The sequence below is a fragment of the Falco rusticolus genome, chromosome 1 (assembly GCF_015220075.1).
Source record: "Falco rusticolus isolate bFalRus1 chromosome 1, bFalRus1.pri, whole genome shotgun sequence".
Taxonomy (NCBI): Eukaryota; Metazoa; Chordata; class Aves; order Falconiformes; family Falconidae; genus Falco; species Falco rusticolus.
Window position 1 is genome coordinate 3,151,453 of NC_051187.1, and position 18,666 is coordinate 3,170,118.

At 46.6% G+C, this 18,666-nt stretch overlaps 1 protein-coding gene across 1 annotated transcript in view; it reads right to left on the reverse strand.

Annotated features, from left to right (window-relative positions):
• Positions 1-11,212: 11,212 nt before the first annotated feature.
• GNA13 (G protein subunit alpha 13) overlaps positions 11,213-18,666 on the reverse strand; it is a 29,320-nt gene continuing 21,866 nt past the window's right edge. The window contains exon 4 of the mRNA XM_037404957.1: positions 11,213-16,294. Within this exon, the coding sequence (XP_037260854.1) occupies positions 15,722-16,294 (573 nt within the window). The 3' untranslated portion in view covers positions 11,213-15,721. The remainder of the gene's footprint in view (positions 16,295-18,666) is intronic.

Consider the following 18,666-nt stretch of genomic DNA (forward strand, 5'->3'; position numbering starts at 1 on the left):
AGAATTAAACCGCTCAAGTTGCCTGCAGCTGTGTGGGACGGAGCACAGCCCAGACCCCGTTCAGAAATGAAGTGTTCACGAGTGATGAAGACAAACATTCCTGGATACACGTGGCATCAGCAGAGACCAAATACTGTAGCATCACGTTAGCAACCGGTGTCAGCCAAGAGATGATACAAACATTAGCTTTTCAGTGAAGAATTTTTAGTGCACTGGTAGTTTCTGGTCAGACAGTAAATTTTCAAATAGTCCATAGTAAATGACAGAAAATAACCCTGTAAATACATGAGCTTTTCTGCATAGACTGTACCCCCTGCTGATGTGCTTTATTCCTGCAGCACAACAAGGCACTTTAATAAGCACTTGGGGCTCTCCTTGAACGCTCGCAGGGGTTTTGGTGAACGCATTTGGGTTCCTGCCACCGTTTCGCTCTCGTCTGCATGCATTCCTGGATAGTAAGGTCTTCAAGATGTAACACATTAAATGAAAACAAAATAAGTGGAAAGGTTTTCATCTTCATGGTGAAAGACTGAAGCAAATGCACTCTCTCCCTCCACTGCCTTCTGCTGCTTGTGTTTAGAAACAGTACAGTTCATACTGGCTCGATGGTTTTCAACCCCCAACCGGTGTGAGCCATGCAGCCCTTCTGCCTTTCCCCAAATACCCTGAGTCTTCTCTAACACCTGCTTCTACTTAGCAAAACAAATAAACAGTTACTAGCCACAAGTATAACTCTCTACCACTGACATTTCTTTGCATGTCTCAGACCACAATTTCCTTTGGAAACCCTCAACTTATGCGCTCCGTCAGTTTTTTACGTCCATAAGATTGTAGAAAGAGGAGAAAAACAAGAAAACACACACAAGGCAGAAGCTACAGTATCTACAGCAACAGCTGAAACACAAACCAACACAGGAGTTGTGAAATTCATCCTGCAAGGAAGTTGAAGGGCTGGGGCTGACCTGATGGATATCACTGATGTAACCCCAGCATGAGTGGGGGGGGGCTGCCAGGCAGGGCCAGGTACACACTGGTGGGGTAGGCACAACGCTGCTGGGGGCAGGATCCTGCACGGAGCCCTGCCAGGAGGAGGACGCTGGTGGTCACCAGTGGCCAGGAGGCCCTAGGGCCGGGGAATGCTCTGGTGGTGGGGATGCTCTGGCGATGGGGATCCTCTGGTGGTGGGGATCCTCTGGCGGTGGGGATGCTCTGGTGATGGGGATGCTCTGGTGATGGGGATACTCTGGTGGTGGGGATGCTCTGGCAATGGGGATCCTCTGGTGGTGGGGATCCTCTGGCGGTGGGGATGCTCTGGTGATGAGGATGCTCTGGTGGTGGGGATGCTCTGGCGATGGGGATGCTCTGGCGATGGGGATGCTCTGGCGATGGGGATCCTCTGGTGGTGGGGATCCTCTGGTGATGGGAATACTCTGGTGATGAGGATGCTCTAGTGGTAGGGATGCTCTGGTGGTGGTGATGCTCTGGCGATGGGGATGCCCAGGGAGGTCGTGGGGTCGTCATCCCTGGGGGGGCTCCTGCACGGCGTGGATGTGGAACTTGGGGCCACGGGTCGGGGGTGTCCTTGGCAGCGCTGGGTTGGTGGCTGGACTCGAAGGGCCTTTCCAGCCCGAAGGGCCCCGTCCGCCCCCGCCGCTGGGGGGCGCTGGCGGCCGCGGGGGGGGGGGGGGGGGTCGCGGGGGGGGGGCCGGGCACTGGGTGCCGGCAGCACCGCCGCAGCACTGCGGGAGAGGAGGGAGGGTTGGGGTCCCCGCAGGCTCCGTACCCCGTGCCCTGCTGTGGCACCGCCTGCGGCACCCGCACGGACACGCCGGGCAGGGGGCGGGGGGCGGCTGCCTCGCGTGGGTCCCCCCGCGCCCCACCCCCCCCGCTCCCCAGCACCGCCCCGGCTGCGCGGCCCGTGCGCGCCCCCTACCGGCCCCCCGCGGCGCTGCGCCCGGCCCGCCGGGCCCCTGGGGACCGCTCCCACGGGACGGGACGGGACGGGGCAGCCGTGGGCGAGGGTCGCCGAGCCTCACGAAGCCAGGCCCTCTTCCGCAGGCCCCTGGGCGCGGCGACCAGCCGCGATGCCCTGCTCCACTCACAGCCACGGTAACACCGGTAGGGTGACAGTTTCCCACCCGCGGGTGCCACAGCCTCCACACACGCCGGAGCCCGCCCCGTGGCACACTGCAGGCGGCCCCGGGGAGATGCCAGCCACCTGCTCCAGCCCCGAGAGCCCCACTGGGCCACCGCCACACAGCCCTCAGGGCCCCGACCCTGCCGAGACGCAGCCAGCCCACGGGGGACGGAGCCCACGGAGGATGGAGGCATGCGTGCCACGGCAGGGACAAGCTAAGCCTCCAGGCTGGCTCCAGCCTGCACTGCCATCCTTGCTTTTCTGCTTTTGAAGCTTTATTCCACACTGAGGTCCCCATGGGAAGCCACTGCCCGTGCCCACGGACCCTTCCTGTGCCGCCCCACACATCCTCGTAAGCATCGCGTCCGTGGGAATTAACACGGCAGGCTTTAACGAATGCAGGCGTTGCTTTGTGAGGGAAGGAGCTAAGGGCACGTTTATGCCTAGGAAGGTTTGGGCATCGGAGGTTCCTGGAGGAGCATTGCCTGGAAAAACAGGAGCAACCTCACGGAAACTCATGTCCTGAGCATGGTGCGAGGCCACTCGGGGTCTGGCTCCCCTTCCCTCCCTACCTCTTCACAGTCTTTGCCTTCAGTTCATGGCAAAATTACATCTTGTTTCCAGTCATTCACACGTAACGATGATTTTCAGTATGTGAAAACAATTGAGTCCACTGTTGCCCCCCTCCACCAGAAAAATTCACTCACAAGCGACAGGGCACGGGTGTTTTGTCAGGAATTCCCCTCCCTCGTTTTTTCTGCTTGGGAAAATTGGTAAAGGAAAGGGTGAATCAGCGCGACCCATGTCCCTGCCTTGTCCAAGGGATCTAGAACATTATCAGCTGGAAATTCATCAGCCTTCTAAAAATTGCCTACGACACACAGCCAGGCACCGGGCACCCCCGCCTGCACTGCACCTCCAGGGCAAGCGCCGTGTGCCCGTTTTCCTGTTCCTGACCTGAGTGTTCGTATTTTGAAAGTCATTGTAGTTTCTGACGCCTAAATGTTGTGCCACTTTGTCGAAGAACCTTATCCAACAATGATACTCCAAGACTTACCAGGGTTCTGTTCCTCCCACAGTACCAAAAGCACCTCTGGGCCGCTTCTCTAGATATTTCAAGACATCCCATGAAAAAAAACCACCCCAACCACCTATGAAAAAGCTGTTTTCAGGAATTAAGCAGCAATCTACAGAAGAACTGTGACCACACAGGACAGCTGTACATCCATCGGTGCACGTCGCCAAGCAGGACAGCCTGAGCATTCAGACAATCATCTTCCAAAGAGAGACTTTCAAGACCAAGCTCCCTGAGCAGACTCGGGGCCTCAGGAAAAGCCAGCCCAGAAATATGTTTTCTGGTTCCCAGTTCATTGAAATATTACTTTACAAACGCAAAAAGAAGAGTAGGAAACTTAGATGCTTGAATCTGTTGGTGACTGCTACTCAGATGTGTAAAGTCTCCCTCTGGAAACTAAGTGGGCTCTGCAAAATTCCTAGTAGACCACATCAGATAAAAATCACCACCAGGAATGCTCAAACAGTAGATTTTATTACTATACCCAGAGAAAATTTGTCTTCGACAGGCTCGACAGGAGTTTGGCCTTTACTGCTGAAGCTTGAACTTGAATTCTATATAATTGTGCTCAAGAAAAAGGTAAAACCTCCAGCTGCCCACGGCATCCATGTGGGGAATGAACAACTCAGCCTCGGCGGCAGAGCTCGGACTTCGCAGCTGGATCAGGGTGATTCAACCAGCTCCCGAAGCAGGAGCCTGTGGCTCTCGGATCATCCTGCCGGCTCCAATGGAACGACCGATGCCAGCAGAAATGCCAGCATCCATCAGCTGCGGGAGCGGGACTGGGGCTGATGGGGCAGTGTCGAACTGCGCTCACGGCTCTTCTCTGCGGCACAAGGCACCAGGAACCATCTTTTGTTGGATATCTCCACTCTGACAAGTGACAAAGAGTCCGAAGTCCCCTCTGCCCACCCATTAGGCCAGCCGACTCGCTTCACGGCCCTTCCTCAGAACTGTAATTATCCCACTTATTTCAGTTTGTAATGAAATTCAAATTTCCATCGGTTTCTCAGGCGAAAAATACATGCGCTCACTGCTAAATGGCATTTATAACATGTCCCTGCCATGCTTGCAACCTTTCGCAATTCCTTGTAATGTTGCATTGATATTTGCCATCTTCACCAATAAATAAATGAAAAGAGAACTACACAGCAGCGCTCCAAAATAATGTGTAACAGCAATACAGATGTTTGCAATAATTACCATAATGCTAGGTATCTTCTCTTGCCGCAGAGTAAGCGCCTTGCTTATTGCCACCACATCCAACCAAGGCAACACATGAGGCCACAAGCGCACAAACCACAACGGGCAGCACCAAAAAAAACATCGGCATGGGACAAAACCATGACAGCAAGCTGTAATTCAGCTTTCAGCTCAGAAAGGAGCACCGCATCCCCAGCACAGCCCATCAGCCCAGGCAAGGAGGTGTGCCGGCACACGGCAAGCTGACCTGTTTTCTCCCAGCATGTATTTACAACAGGATTGCAATTATTAATTTAAAATACGTGCACGAGAGAGACAGAACGTATTTTATTAATACAGCAAATTTTAAAATTGCTAACCCAAACGTTTTAAAACACCTGCATGAAAGCAGCAGCAAGTGAAGGAGACCTTTGCGATCTTCGTAATTAGAGCATCGCCCTTTCTGGAGAACTTGTGTAGAACTTGCAAAAATGGGAGAAAACAGCACTGTGAGTGATGAGACACTGTGAGCACGCTCTCATCACGGAGCTGAAACCCTTTGGGGGATTGCCTGCCTCCATGCATGCAACCAGGAGACATTTTTTCTATGAAACTTTACAGCAGGAGGTGTTCCTGGGCTTACTGGTTTGTATAGGTGTGTCCCCTCTATTGCCCTGCCAGAAGCAGCATTTCCCCAACACACCTAAGAGTTCTTTGGTGTTTTTATAAAAACAAACCAACAAACAAAAGCTCTAATATTTTACACTTACGATGCTTTTTGTGTTCAGAAGCTTCTACAAACATTAGTTAGGCTTGCTGGAGGAGGAAGAGTTTAACCCACGGTTCCAACATACGTGCATTCATGTTCTGGTTTTTCCCCTGGTAATGTCATGATTCTCTCAAGCACTGCAAAGAGACATAAACCAGCGGAAAGGCAGGGATTCCCGGGAAGCCCTGCCGATGTGGTGATACTGAATTTCACACCTCCCCTTAGGGCGGTGTCATTTCTCCTGGAGCGGGCTGTTATCTGCCGGACCCCAAGCTGCTGAGCAAGCACGGCTGCTATATTTAGTGCTCAGATGTTCCCGGAATCCAGTCCCTGTGCTCAGATCACAGCGGTTCTCCCTCCGCCTCGCCGCTCCTCTGCGATGGTTTGGCCTGGAGCAAGCAGAGACAGCTCAGATGTTTCCGGCACTTTTCGGCACGTAGGTGGTGTAGGGCTGGCATGGCGCTGCCCACTCGCTTTGCAGCTGCACGGGGCTCGAACAGAACTGTGCGCGGCAAATAGCCGCGCCACTTCAGTCAAACTAGCTGTGTGTTGTAGATCTGCTGGTTTTCTTACTAATACATTCAGCTCAGAAGTGTTTTTCATAAGCATTGCATTCGGAGCTCAGAAGTGTCTTTCATAAGCATTGCATTCGGAGCTCTGAAGTATTTTTCATAAGCATTGCATCCGGAGCAATTCCCGTGCGCTCACCCATGGTGGGCGAGACAGAAAGATGGGGTGCCATTCGTGTCTGCACAAACAGAAATCCTGTCTGACTGGAAGATGGAGGAAAAACTCAGCCTATGCTAAAGAAATGTGTGATCCGAAGAGTTCCAGCTATGGAAATGGGAATTTAAATGAGGAGTTAGTTATTCTTTTGCTTTTAAGGAACTGTAAAATATATGGGGTTATTTCCTACACCGTTGCCAAGATCTGGAGCCATTTCTTTGCAATGGCTTGTGGCTGTCACAAAAGCGAGATGGCGATGGGATGGGTGAAGTCCTGCCACGGAGGGGTACTGGAGGACCCTGCACTGAAAAAATCCTCAGGGAGAAGGTGGTCTGGACTTTTCCTCCATGGATCTCAAGAGTGCTCTGCACATGCTCACCCCGCACTGGCTTTATTTATCAGGGAAGCACAGCACAAAGGTGCTGGGGCGGAGATGCTTTCATTTCACCAGGGGTATGAGAGTGCTGTGGCCAAGCTTGCGCCGGTCACTGGGGAGTGACTCACCCGGCCTGCCTGGGACACAGTTTCAGGCTGAGAATTGCTCTCTGGTGGCACATTTCTCTCCCTGCTGATTACAGATGGCCCTTGAAGCTGCTAGCTCCGAAACACTTTCCCAAAATCAGGCAGTGACTCTCATCCAAGGGACAGCAGGCTCCCCGCCTGCCCCGGGAATCACTGACCTCCACCTCCCAGGGGAGCCACGGCCGTAAGTGAAGGTACCCAACTGTTTTCCTCCTCTGCTCTCCTTCCTTTGGCATCATCACAGACATTCATCTTGCTGCAAGCAAACGAGACAGGGTATGGAGACGCGGAGTGGAAAGCCTGGCTCCAGCCACATGGCTGGCTGTCTACCAGATGCTTTCATATTTGATTCCTGCTTCTGTGAAGAGGGAAAACCAAAACACCTTGCCCTGCTAACCTCTTAGAGAGCAGCTACTTTTGCCAATTAATTTGAAGATTAAATGTCTAAATACTTTACATCTATCTCACCTACCAGTTCAGGCAATTGGGGTTGCCTTTCTAAAGGACGAAGTCTTGCAATGGTGTCAGTCAGTGCTTTGGCACAAGGAAACAGCCATGGTGACTTGCTGCTGACATTTGTACAGGTAAAAATGTTCCTTTACCCCAGTGGCATCCCCAGATAAAAACACAGTAGAGATGATCCTGCACTGCCTTATTACAAGTGCAATGAAAGGCAACATTTCACTGGAAACAAGAGGAGGATTTAGGATTTGGGATTTGCTACATGCTGGGAAAGAAGTATTTAGTTACTTTTTCTCCTTGAGTGTTGCAGAGGGGAGAGAAGGAACGTCAGAAGGGGTTCCTGCTGTGAGCAGAGATGTCATGCCATCAGCAGGGAGAGCCATCGGGAGCAGAGAAGGAAGGAGAGCTGGCATGGCTTCGGCTGCAGGGCTGGCGGAGCCGCAGTGGGCAGGTGTCCCCTTCCCAGAGCAGCCGGGCTTGTGGAGCACAGCGGGCGATAAAACAAGAAACACTGAGCTTGGGTGGGCTGTGGTTTTAGAAAGGGCATCCCAGGTTTACATCACGCAGCTGGTATGTTGGCTCCACACGCTCCCGGTGCACTTCCAGCGCCCGCAGCCTGCCTGAGCACACCCGTCCCGCATGGAGCTGGTGCCTGGGCGGCACCACATCCCCTTTGCTCCTGGTTTTGTAAGTGAGGATGGGAGAGAGGGGGAAGGAGAATCTGCGCGGGTCATCTGCATGAGTAAAAGAGGAAGTTTGCTCCTTAATTCTAGGCAATTTTTAGCAAATGCCAGACGTGATGTAAGTAGGCTGTTGCTGCGGAAGGCTTGCTCAACTTGCTCCCCTGCAAATCCTAAGTTAGTAACTCTTTGAAAATGCTGATTTCATGGAAGGTTTTTTGTTTGCTTTCTTTTTCTTCAGGGAAAATGGAGGCTCCAGCAGGAAATGGTCATCAATTCACAGCTGCTCCCACAGTTAGACTTTGGATTAATATAAGAGAATCCAGCTCATACAGGAAAAAGTGCAAAATACTGTCTAGTATTTTGCAACTGCATAAAGATCTATATAATTTATAGATACTGCCTTTCCTTGTGATAAAAGCTGAAAACAAGGAATAACTCCCAAGCAAAGACAGCGGGTGCGCAGTGTTCAGAGCTGAGCCGCACATCAGGGCTGGTGCTCACACCTAACAATTGTGGAAGTGCTTAGTGCTGCAGCAGCCTGGCGTGGTGACTCCTGGAGAGAAATTAGTCACGGTTGGTGTCAACCCACAAACGTTTGCATGGTACGTGGTCAACATGGAAACATGGAAACAGTCATTCATTCTCTCAATCAGCGCAGAGGGCTGTGTGTGGGAGTGTTCATGTTAAAATCCATGCCCGTGCCCCCCCCCCCCCCCCACTACTGCTTCCCCTTTGAATATGATAAAGGAGTGGCTTTCTTCTGCATTAAGGGAAGCGGACTGTCTTCCAGGCTGCAGGCAACGGAGAGAACACAGGGCAGAGCCTGCAATGTGGCTAAAAGCCATCCAAGGTTTGGCCTGGTGCCGGACAGGAGAGAGAATTGGAAATCAGGCAGAGATTCTGGCTCTAAGCATCACTGTCTGCCAATGGGAAGAAGCCTGGGAAGGGAGTTGGGATCTTTTATACTCACAGGATCCAAGATCCACTATACTGCATATTGGAGCAGGAAGTGGGGAAAATTCATTCTTGATCCTGCTGGATGCACAGGTCTTGTGCTTCCTCCTGCTCTCCAAATCCGAAGTTAATAAAAATCAGTCCGCACTGATCATCATCATCTTACTGGGTCACCATGTTTCAAACCATCCAGGCAGAGAAATGCCTTTTATTCACTTCCTGCACCTGCTGACAGCCACGCTCCTGCCTTACCCCCAGCACCTGGCAGCCCTCCTTGCCCGAGGAGCAGCCACCGCACAACCCGCGGCTCACAGCTTGGAACATCCAACTCCAGAGGAAGTGGCAGGCACTGAAGCGGACCTCTGCTCCCAACAGCCTACCCCAAACCCATGTTTGTCAGATCCCGCCCTTGACAATTAATAAAACCCCCGGTTCCCCCCCAGAGCCCAGCAGAGGCAGCACCTTGGCTACACGCATGGGTGGGGGCTGCGTCTCCCGTCTCAGTGCACATCTTTCTGCTGGATGTTTTGATTCCTTATCTTCGAGTCATCTGCAGCCTGTTTACTGAACTTGGGCATAAGGACTGTCTCTGCCACGGCGTGTTTCAGAGGCTGGAGCGGGGCTCACTCTGGTGTTGCAGGAGCTTCTCTTCAGAGCCAGAGTGAGCCAAGAGTCCCAGGGCCCAGACAGCTGCTGCTGGTGGAAGCTGCACTCCAGCAGGAACAAGTCTTGCCCTCATTTTTAAGTGTGCATGAAAACACAAGGGAGCCAGCAAAGAAACCCAATACTATCTCAAGTTAGGCACAAATAAAACAGTCGCAGAACCCTGTGGGACTCTGTCTATCTGGACCCTTATTAATTTAATCTAGTAATTCACAGAACACGCACAGTGCAAATAATATTTCAGCTTGTATGGAAAACAGCACTGATCGCTCTATTAGGTGGACTGGCCAGAAGTAACTCAATGCTATTACCTTTTTTGTTGTTTTAGAGAAAAAAAACCAGCAGGGTCTGGGCCAGCACAGACGCTCATCCTATTTCCAGCTGTATTCCCCGACCGGGCTCTGCGCGCCCGGCCGCCGCTCCTCCAGCACTTTGCCCCTCGGCTGCTCTACAGCTTAACAGCCAGCCCAGCCCCTGCAGGACCGGGAGTCCGAAGGTCAGCGCTGGAACCCGCTCCTGCCACCGCTGTGGCAGCCGGGGAAGCTTTCGGCAGAGCTCCACACCATTTTCCTTCCTTGATGTCAGTTACTGTGTAATCCCCCGAGTCACTTTTACAGGAAGGAAGAGGCTTGAAAACCCAACCTACATTCAGCACTACGTGCAATTCGGCGTTCTGTTCCGTCAAGAGCTTTGGAAAGTGAAGAAACCTTCACTTGCTCACAGAAGTCCTGCAGCGCGCTCCTTCCCTGCCCCTCCTGCGGCTCTCCCCACTGCCGTCAGCCACCAGGCACATCAGTGCGGTGAGGTTATCGGTGCCTGTGACTTACTGCGGAACAGTACACCACCACGAACCTATTTCCAATGAGAGCTTTAGACAACAAGAGCTTAACTAGAAGCTCAGGTGAACCTTGATGCAATTACACTTGTGATACTGGGTGCAAAAGCAAAAGCAAACATGATCTGCTAAGGAGTTCTAGATGTTGTTAGTTTTACTCCTCAGGCAGCTGACTACATCACAGGAAATCAGATGCAAGGAAAAAAAAAAAGTTTCAAAAAACCCTAAAGAGATTGGTTTTCAAAGTCAGAGCAACACCACAAATAGTGCTTATTTGATGTAACTGTTGCAGTGCAAAAAAGCAGTCCAGAGATGAGGTTGTAGTTCCTCAGAAACACCACCACCACCACCCCCCCCCCCAGGAACAGACAGTACCTGAATGAAAATGGCTCTGTGGGGCTGGGTGAAGTTTCAGGGCATCTGACAGGTTTTTAACTCCTAATTTCAGTCAGCACAGGTGGCTCCTTCCCACAGCAAACTGCTCTCCTCAGTGCGAAGGCTGGGGTTCCCGTTAATCCACAGCAACATTCACATACACCAAGAATTTTTACAGTTTATGTGTTCCAATTATCAAGACAAATACTGATGTTGAGCACTAAACTTTATAAACAAGCATGACCTGGCCTAAGTATTTTCAGAGATTTAGTGCTCACAGCACGCCAGCCAAATCCGAGGGCTGCTGTGGAAATGAAGCATCCTCAGGCCTATAAAAACTGACAAGGAGCAATCAATGTTTTGCTGCAAAACACTGCTTCATATCGCAGCCAGCTGCAAAACAGCCAGTGATCCATTTCTAGAGGAGGCAGAGGCTGGCTTATTGTGAAAACAGCTTAAAAAAGGAAAATAATAAAATCCAAGTCTGCAGTACTGAGATACATAATTTATACAGAGGCTCACCATTTATGCCAGAACACACGCAAGTGTCATCAATATTTTAAATACTGAGTACCCAACTGGTTGTCAAATGCAAGTCAGCAATTCCCTTCTACCTTTACTGCAGAGAAAGCAATCAGGCTGAACGAGAATCTGGATGAGATTCAGCAAAGGGCTTCCTTGAGACTAGAGACTAACTGCATCACACATCTTATTTGAAACACAAGATGTGACAGGAGCAGAACAGTTGGCCTTAGCCAACCAACAAAAAAAAGTCAGCTGGCTGCCTCCACACATTATTAACTTGAAAAATAATTTCATAATACCAACGTCAGGCTGTATATGTTTATTCATCGTCAGTAATTTTTGTACACAAGGCAAATATTAATAGCTGAAAGGCAACACTTTCGGAGTGTATGTACAGAGCAATGTACAAGCAAGTGTAAGAGGTTTTAAGCTATTAATCAAATTTTACCGTTTTATAAAAAGGAAGCAATGCTTTTTCTTCTAAGACTTCCCTTAGAAATAATTTATTGCCAATCTTAAACTAAAGAAAGGAGAAAAAAATTTACAATAAAAAGTAGTCCCTGGAAAGTTTATAAAAAGTTAAACATATAAAATTGTAAGCCACAAACATTTATACAAAGCTAATACAAATCTTGGTTTTGTTAAAGATCTATGAGGTTGTTACAAAATATATTTTTACATAAAGGCTTCACGTAAGGTAAGCTCTCACTGCTACTGAAAGCGCAGGAAAGCAGTTTTAAATAGTCTGCAATTCAACTTATTTTCAAGTACAATGCAAAGAAATTGCAAAATGGCACTGTATTGCAATGCTGTGTAATTAAACAAACAAACAAAACAACTATGTTAATGGTACCATCAAATAGACAAGACCTGTAAAGTTAACTTGTGAACAATTCGGTAATGGCATAAAACTTCCATCATTTTGAATCAGGAAATGTTATTGTTGGAAAATGAACCTTCTGCAACCGTCTTGAAAGAGAAATAACCAGAGAAGTCTTCCAATGGCAATGGACGTGTTAAAGGCGCACAGTTCTCAGTCTTTAAGCAGTGAGTTGCTCCCAAACATGGTGAGCAGACACAGTTTGGCCAGGCTATCTGGGACTGATCATAAATACTATTACTAGCCAAGTGTCGTGAAGCTTGAAAAGCCCAGCCATCTGAGCAGTTTGCTAGAATAATTCTTATGGGCAAAATTTAAAGCTACTTACTAGACAAATGAGTCCAATATACAGCCTTTGAGATCAACGAACCCACCTGACTTTTTTTTTTTTTTAAGAGCAGATATTCTAGAAGAAAGCTTAAGTTTTACACAAACTGATGGCTTATGCTCCCACTTACAGTATATAACAAAAAATTAAAAATTTTAAAGCCCTGATGAACAGCCACCGTTTTCAGGTATCAATCAACTCAGTTTAACACACTGCAGCAAGGGAACAGTCACTAAAACACCAATTTCACCTTCAAGTACAGGAAGGCTGTACAAGACAGTGGTATATCTCCATGCGGTCAGTGATCAGTGATCTTTTTAACAGAGTTTACTCGATCAAAGAGAACTAGGAAAGATTTGGGAAACTTGATTTTCTACCTGCTTTCCCACCTTCACTAGAAACACATCCTGACCTTGTACCACAGACTGGTTTACATGAACAAGCTTCACTCTTACTAACCAACTGTGACTCATTTGTTTGCTTCGGGATAAAAATCAGTCTCTTCAAAACATCAATCCTGCAGCTCTTGCACAAAAATTATATCCTGCTATGAAGAAATAATATTTAGAAACAAACCTAAAAAGAAATACAACAGTACATGCTGTGCTCCTTTTCAGGTAGCAAATGAAGGGTAAGTTTGAAGATGGAAAAGCCAAACGTTGATTCAGTTTGTTTAGCCAGTATGTTAACATAGGAACCATGTAAACAGTTACATCAAGGTTAGCTGTCTCACCCCCTCTAAAGAAGCGGGAGTGGGAAATCAAAAGCAAGTGATCTGACTCAGTCATTTCATTAAAATAATTCATTTCTGCCTGAGATTCATATAGTGCTTATCTACCAGGGCCTACTTTTGTCAGAAGTGGCCCAACACCACCGGGTCCACCCTGCTATCTTAGAGGCCCTAGTGCTCACAGGGAAAGTGATCTGAAAAGATTAAAAAAAAAAAAAAAAAGTTTTTTGTACTCGTTCAGGGGAAAAGCCTGCTCAATACTTTTCCCACTTTAGCTAACATCAGAAGTGCCCAGCACCTTGGTGATGCTGACTGTTATCTTTAGACTGACATCAGTTTTGAGGATCTTGCGTAAATTGACAGGTCCCTTGACATAAAATTTATCAGCATTTTACATAAATTTTTTTAGACAAATTCCTGGTAATCTTTGTATCATTCATTATCCAGTCTTTAGTCTTCTCTGCAATCATCTAGTCTGACATCCTGCAAAACACATACTACAGACCTCTCCAAATTAATTATTTTAATAGTTAATTATTTTAATATTTTTTAAACTTATCAGAGCAGAGATAAGTCTCTTTTTAAAAAAAGAACTTGTTCACACAACTGTCAGCAAAGGAAAAAGCCAAACCTACTAATCCTTTTGTTGACTAACACAGGCACGGGTTTGTTCAGTTTCTGCTTTCCAACACTGGACTTTGAGGCTACTAGACAGAGGTTTGTTATCTGTTCACCTATCATTTACAGCTCAACCAAATCAACCTGTCATCCCTCTCCAAAGAGGGAAATTGAGAACCTCTGGACTTCCATTACAGGCATGTTGTCCAACCCTTTAAACAGCCTCACTAGCCTTCACACATCTAGTTCATCATCCTTCTTGCATTGCTCACATATGACCTGAACACATCAAACCGGAAGTAATCATATCTATGTCCAGTAAGGAGGCAAAATATACATTAGATATCCCTATCTAAAGGTTATGTTAATCCTCCTGACATCAGTGCTGCACCCAGACTTTATGTTTATGTTTATGTTAAGGTTACGCACTGTGACTTCTCCCAAGCTCTTTTCAGAATTCCTTCCTCTCAAAATAGTGCCTTATCGCAGAAATCGCAGACTAATCTAGGACTATTCATTGGTTGATATAAAAAAATAAAGGTCTTTCAAAGCACCTAACTAAATAAAAATACACTATTCCCCTTCTACTGACAGGGGAACGAGGTACAGAGATGTTAATACAACTCAGAATCACAGTAAGTAAAAGGCTAAGTTCAGAAGACAGGCAGCTTTCCTATGTTCTAACAGGGACACTGCTCCAAGCAGCGAGAACAGTATGTCACCCTGCTTGCCACACGTGCAGTATGGTAATAAAAATCATTTAAGAGAGTATTGGGCAGCATCACGATCCACAGGAATGGGCTGGTTCCCCAGGGCAAAGTGGCAAGCCGAACTGCCTACGTGACACTACAGTCTGGGGGAAACTTGATAGCGGCACTACTTTTTAAAACACACGCTTACTCCCGTTTTGTAGCGTGCTGTGTGGCATATGAGGATTTCTGAGCACAAAGGATATTTTACTGTTTATTTTAAATCACATAGCAACAGTTAACACCCAACACCCCACCCCACCAAAAAAACATCCCCCAAAATGCAATGGAACTTTTGGTAAAATATTCTTAGTCACAAGCAGCACTCTGGAGTATGCTGTGCAACAGATCTGGCTCAAGTACACTTAGGATTGCTAGACCCAACCGGCAAGTCTCAAAGAACCTCATCAGCTGAAGCATGTTCTGCTGTGACATGTTCTTTTTTCAGAAGAAAACGTTCATCTTCACGGTGTCAGCTACACAAGGCCTCTGCTGGGAACACATATGCTCACGTAAGGCCACTGAAAATACCATAGGAGGACAGAACACAAGGAGGCACTTAGGTTTGCAAGTACTTCTATCCATAACCAAACACTTACTGATTAAGATGAGGCACACTGTGAGAAGTCATGAAGAAAGTAAAAATAAACCAGTGCTATATTAAAGCGCTTCAAGAACAGGTAAGGTACCTACACGTAACATCTGGTTAGCGAAGATAAGAAATACAAGTTCAGCTTGCTCCCCCTTCCCACATCCAAATTTCAAGAGGACCGTATCATAGTGCTCTGTGCTTTGCCATGGCTCCAAGTCGGACGCACAATGCGATAGTGAAACCGTGTACTGTGCCACTCACTAACTCCTCGCCACTAGACTTCTGCCCGCGTTAGTACTTCCTGCCAGGTACGTCTGAAACTCCCAATCCAAGGATTTTTAAAGCATCTCCTAGTCAAGCCCCACCGAAGAGTTACACTTAAAGAGGAAGTATGTTACACCCAGGAGTCCTAGCTTCAAACTGATGATTCCAGCAAGTGATTTATGGGATTTCTAACCAACAATAGACCTGAGAAATCGTAAGTCAGCTATGGTATCACAGTCTTCATAACAAAGTCGGATGTGAAAAGTTTCCCCCCCCCCTCCTTCCATTACTGCCACAGTCTTAACAATTGCAACAATTTCACTGAAGTCTGGACTTTGCATTCTGAAGGTGGAATGAATTTTCTAGGATAATACTTCTGTTCGTAAAATGTCAAATTTATCACTTTACAGGTAACTTAGACGTAGGTCTGCTATAAAGTTACAACTTGAGACAACTTGAAGCTACACTGGAAGAGATTAAGTCTGAATTTCTGCAGAAATTGGCAATAATGTGTTCAGCAGCAGCTTTTAGCCACGTATCAAGAAGTCTGACAGGATCTGGATTTCTCTACTCCTGCTGTAAACTTCTAGTTTAAAAAAACCAACCAAAACAACACACAAAAGTTACTCAAATAAAAATGTCTTTTTGCACATCACTGTAACATAAGCTGCTTGAGGTTGTCGTGAAGGATAGTATCCTTAACATCACGGAAAACTAGTCGGATGTTTTCTGTGTTAATAGCAGTGGTGAAGTGGTGGTAGAGGGGCTTCTGCTGCTGGTCCCGACGTTTAGTACGAAAACAATCCACCAGGAATTTTTGGACATCTGTTAAGCAGTGGGGATCCCCTTCAAACTCTGGAAAATAGTCTTTGATGCTCACTTTTTGTACTTTTTCCTCAAGCAAGTCCGTCTTATTTAAGAAGAGAATGATTGAGACGTTGCTGAAAACCCGGTTATTGACTATTGTTTCAAAAATGTTCAGGGATTCTGTAAGGCGATTTGTTTGCCGATCCTCCATGAGCACTTGGTCAAATTCACTCGAGGAAACAAGGAACAGTATTGATGTGACACTGTCGAAGCACTCAAACCACCGTTTCCGTTCTGACCTTTGGCCACCTACATCAACCATTTTGAAAGGAACATTTTTTATTTCAAAGTCGTACTCATGAATCCCTTTTGTGGGTTTTCGTGCCAGCAGTATATCTTGCTGTGAGGGCAGATAATCCTAAAAAAAATAAAATAAAGGAGAGAGTTTGCTGATTAGGATATAAGTCATGGTGATCACAGCTGACCTGCAATTGAGAGAAAAGCTTGCAGAGGAACTGCAAGAGGTTTTGAATAAACATACACATGTATGCATATTTATATGCTGACACTGAAGGATTTCTGAAAGATCTAGAGTCCAAAGCAGGAAACACACCCAATATTAAATCAAAACATGTACCCCCAAGAACTGAAGCTTTCCATTTGCCACATGGCAAGGATCCACAAACAATCTGAGAGGTGTACCATCAATTCCTCATGCCAGTTTCTGTCACTCTGGATTAGTCTATGCTTCATTCACCCTCTTCCCACAAAGCTGGGCAACACGCTGGCTGCCAACATTGCAGTGCAGCAAATGGGGTCTAAAACAGGTTTCTCAAATCAGTAACCACGGCAGTATCCCATTCTAACTGTGGGTACTCCGTTCCTCCCATGGTCTGGTGCATACTGCACAACTGCTTCGACAAAGAAGAGCTGCTCCACAAAGTAATTTTTAAGGCAATGAATCATGCCAGAAATGCAGAACCTAAGCAGCTTGCTGTGTTTGTGCCATGGATCTTCAGCATCCAGCTTTATCAGTCCAAAAAGTGACTTCTATTAGCTGTGTGCCACACCTGTGAGCTCACAGCCAGATTTTGTCCAAAACACACTGTACAATTAGTAGAATAGGAGAAGAAACAGGCAGCTGAGGACAGCAGCCTCTTCCCAGCAGTTCATTCTAGGAGGACCCTCAAGACAGCTGTATCCCTAAGTTCTCCAGCCCACCTTTCCCCTAGTATTAAACAGGCAGAATAAGTGGGTTTTTACTATTTTTTTTGACTGTTAAATGAACAGTCATCAACAGATGCAGATGCTAACAAGAAGAATAATTTTTATTAGCCAGCTTTCGACAGCATGAAATCCAAGACTCATGTTGGGGATTTCTTCACTCTTAAAATTACACTTTTGCATATGGTCCAAGTCTTTCTGCTATTTAAAATGTGCATCTGTAACAGACAGCTGGCTGACACTGAAGTTTAGAGCTTTGTTGTTCACTCGTTATGGAAACTCTTCCTTACATTTTTCCAGCATTTCTCACAACTTCAGAGAGAGTGATTTGGGTTTCAGAATTGGAATTTTAGTCTCCTTTTAGTGAGTGATCTACCAGACTTAGAGCTTTTATAAAGATGCTTAAGATCATGGTCCAGAAAGCCTGATTCAACTAGTAAGCTGGCCGGGGGGAACAAACACACAACTACATGGCTATTTGAATACTAGTACTCCAAGTTTAAGGCAGCTGGGCAAGTCTGATCCACAGCCTTTAAGAAAGCAATTTTAAAACATAATGAAGCGAGTATAATGTTCAAAAAACTCAAGTATCACTTTGCTTTATGATGTAAGCTCAAAAGTTAAACTAGCTAGAGAGATATTTTTGTTTGAACTCCCAGGCTTCTTTATTCAGGCTGCCCATGACTAAGGCACTGATTTCTATCGTGGCATGAATTACAAAGCAGCTCTCTGAAGCACTGGCTCCCCACCCTGCACATTTTGCTATAGTACTACCACTATTAGTATTACCTTGTCTGACTAAAAGCAGCATCCTTAAAGGATATTGAGATTTTTCTCTTTATTTATTAAATTTATCTTGGGTCTCTTCTACCAAGAATTGTTAAGAGAGGAGGAACAATCAGAGGAACAGGGCAGTAACTGTATCGAATGTCACTGGGCACATGTGAAGGGATTTTGAATAAAGCTGACTGACAACATTTTGGCAAGAGAATGTCACAGGTTCAACACTTAACGCCATTTTTCAAGCAGGAACATATAGTCTTTTGTTATTACTCAGGAAGTTAGTCTGAAGTTCTCCGACAAAATCAGAAAGTCTTAGGAAAGCTCAGGAGTGATTGAAATTATTAAAGTAAGTAAATAAATAAAATCAGTTAATATAATAGGCAAAGCCCTATATACCTTCAATATTGAAACAAAGGCACGAAGCAAACTCTTCTGGGACTTGGCCTGTAATGTTTATTCAGTAAAGCTTTCAAGAACAAGGAGCTTATCCCTAGAATTCCTGACAAATTCCCTCTCAAGTATTATTACTCATTTAAAATTCCTTCCACACTTGCAACCACAAAAAAAATTCTTTCAAGTGCTTTCAAGCTCTACATGCACAGAAGATCTACCATGTTTTATACGAGATAATGGCTACCCTGATGCAAAAGCCTGCAAATGAGCACACTGGAAGTCAAGTGTTTGGTATACAGCCATCATCTGGCTACAGAAAATGAAATACAGCAACTCCTAAGAAAACTCCCAGTATTTTAGTTGTCTTTTGGAAGGATGATTGTGTTTTCT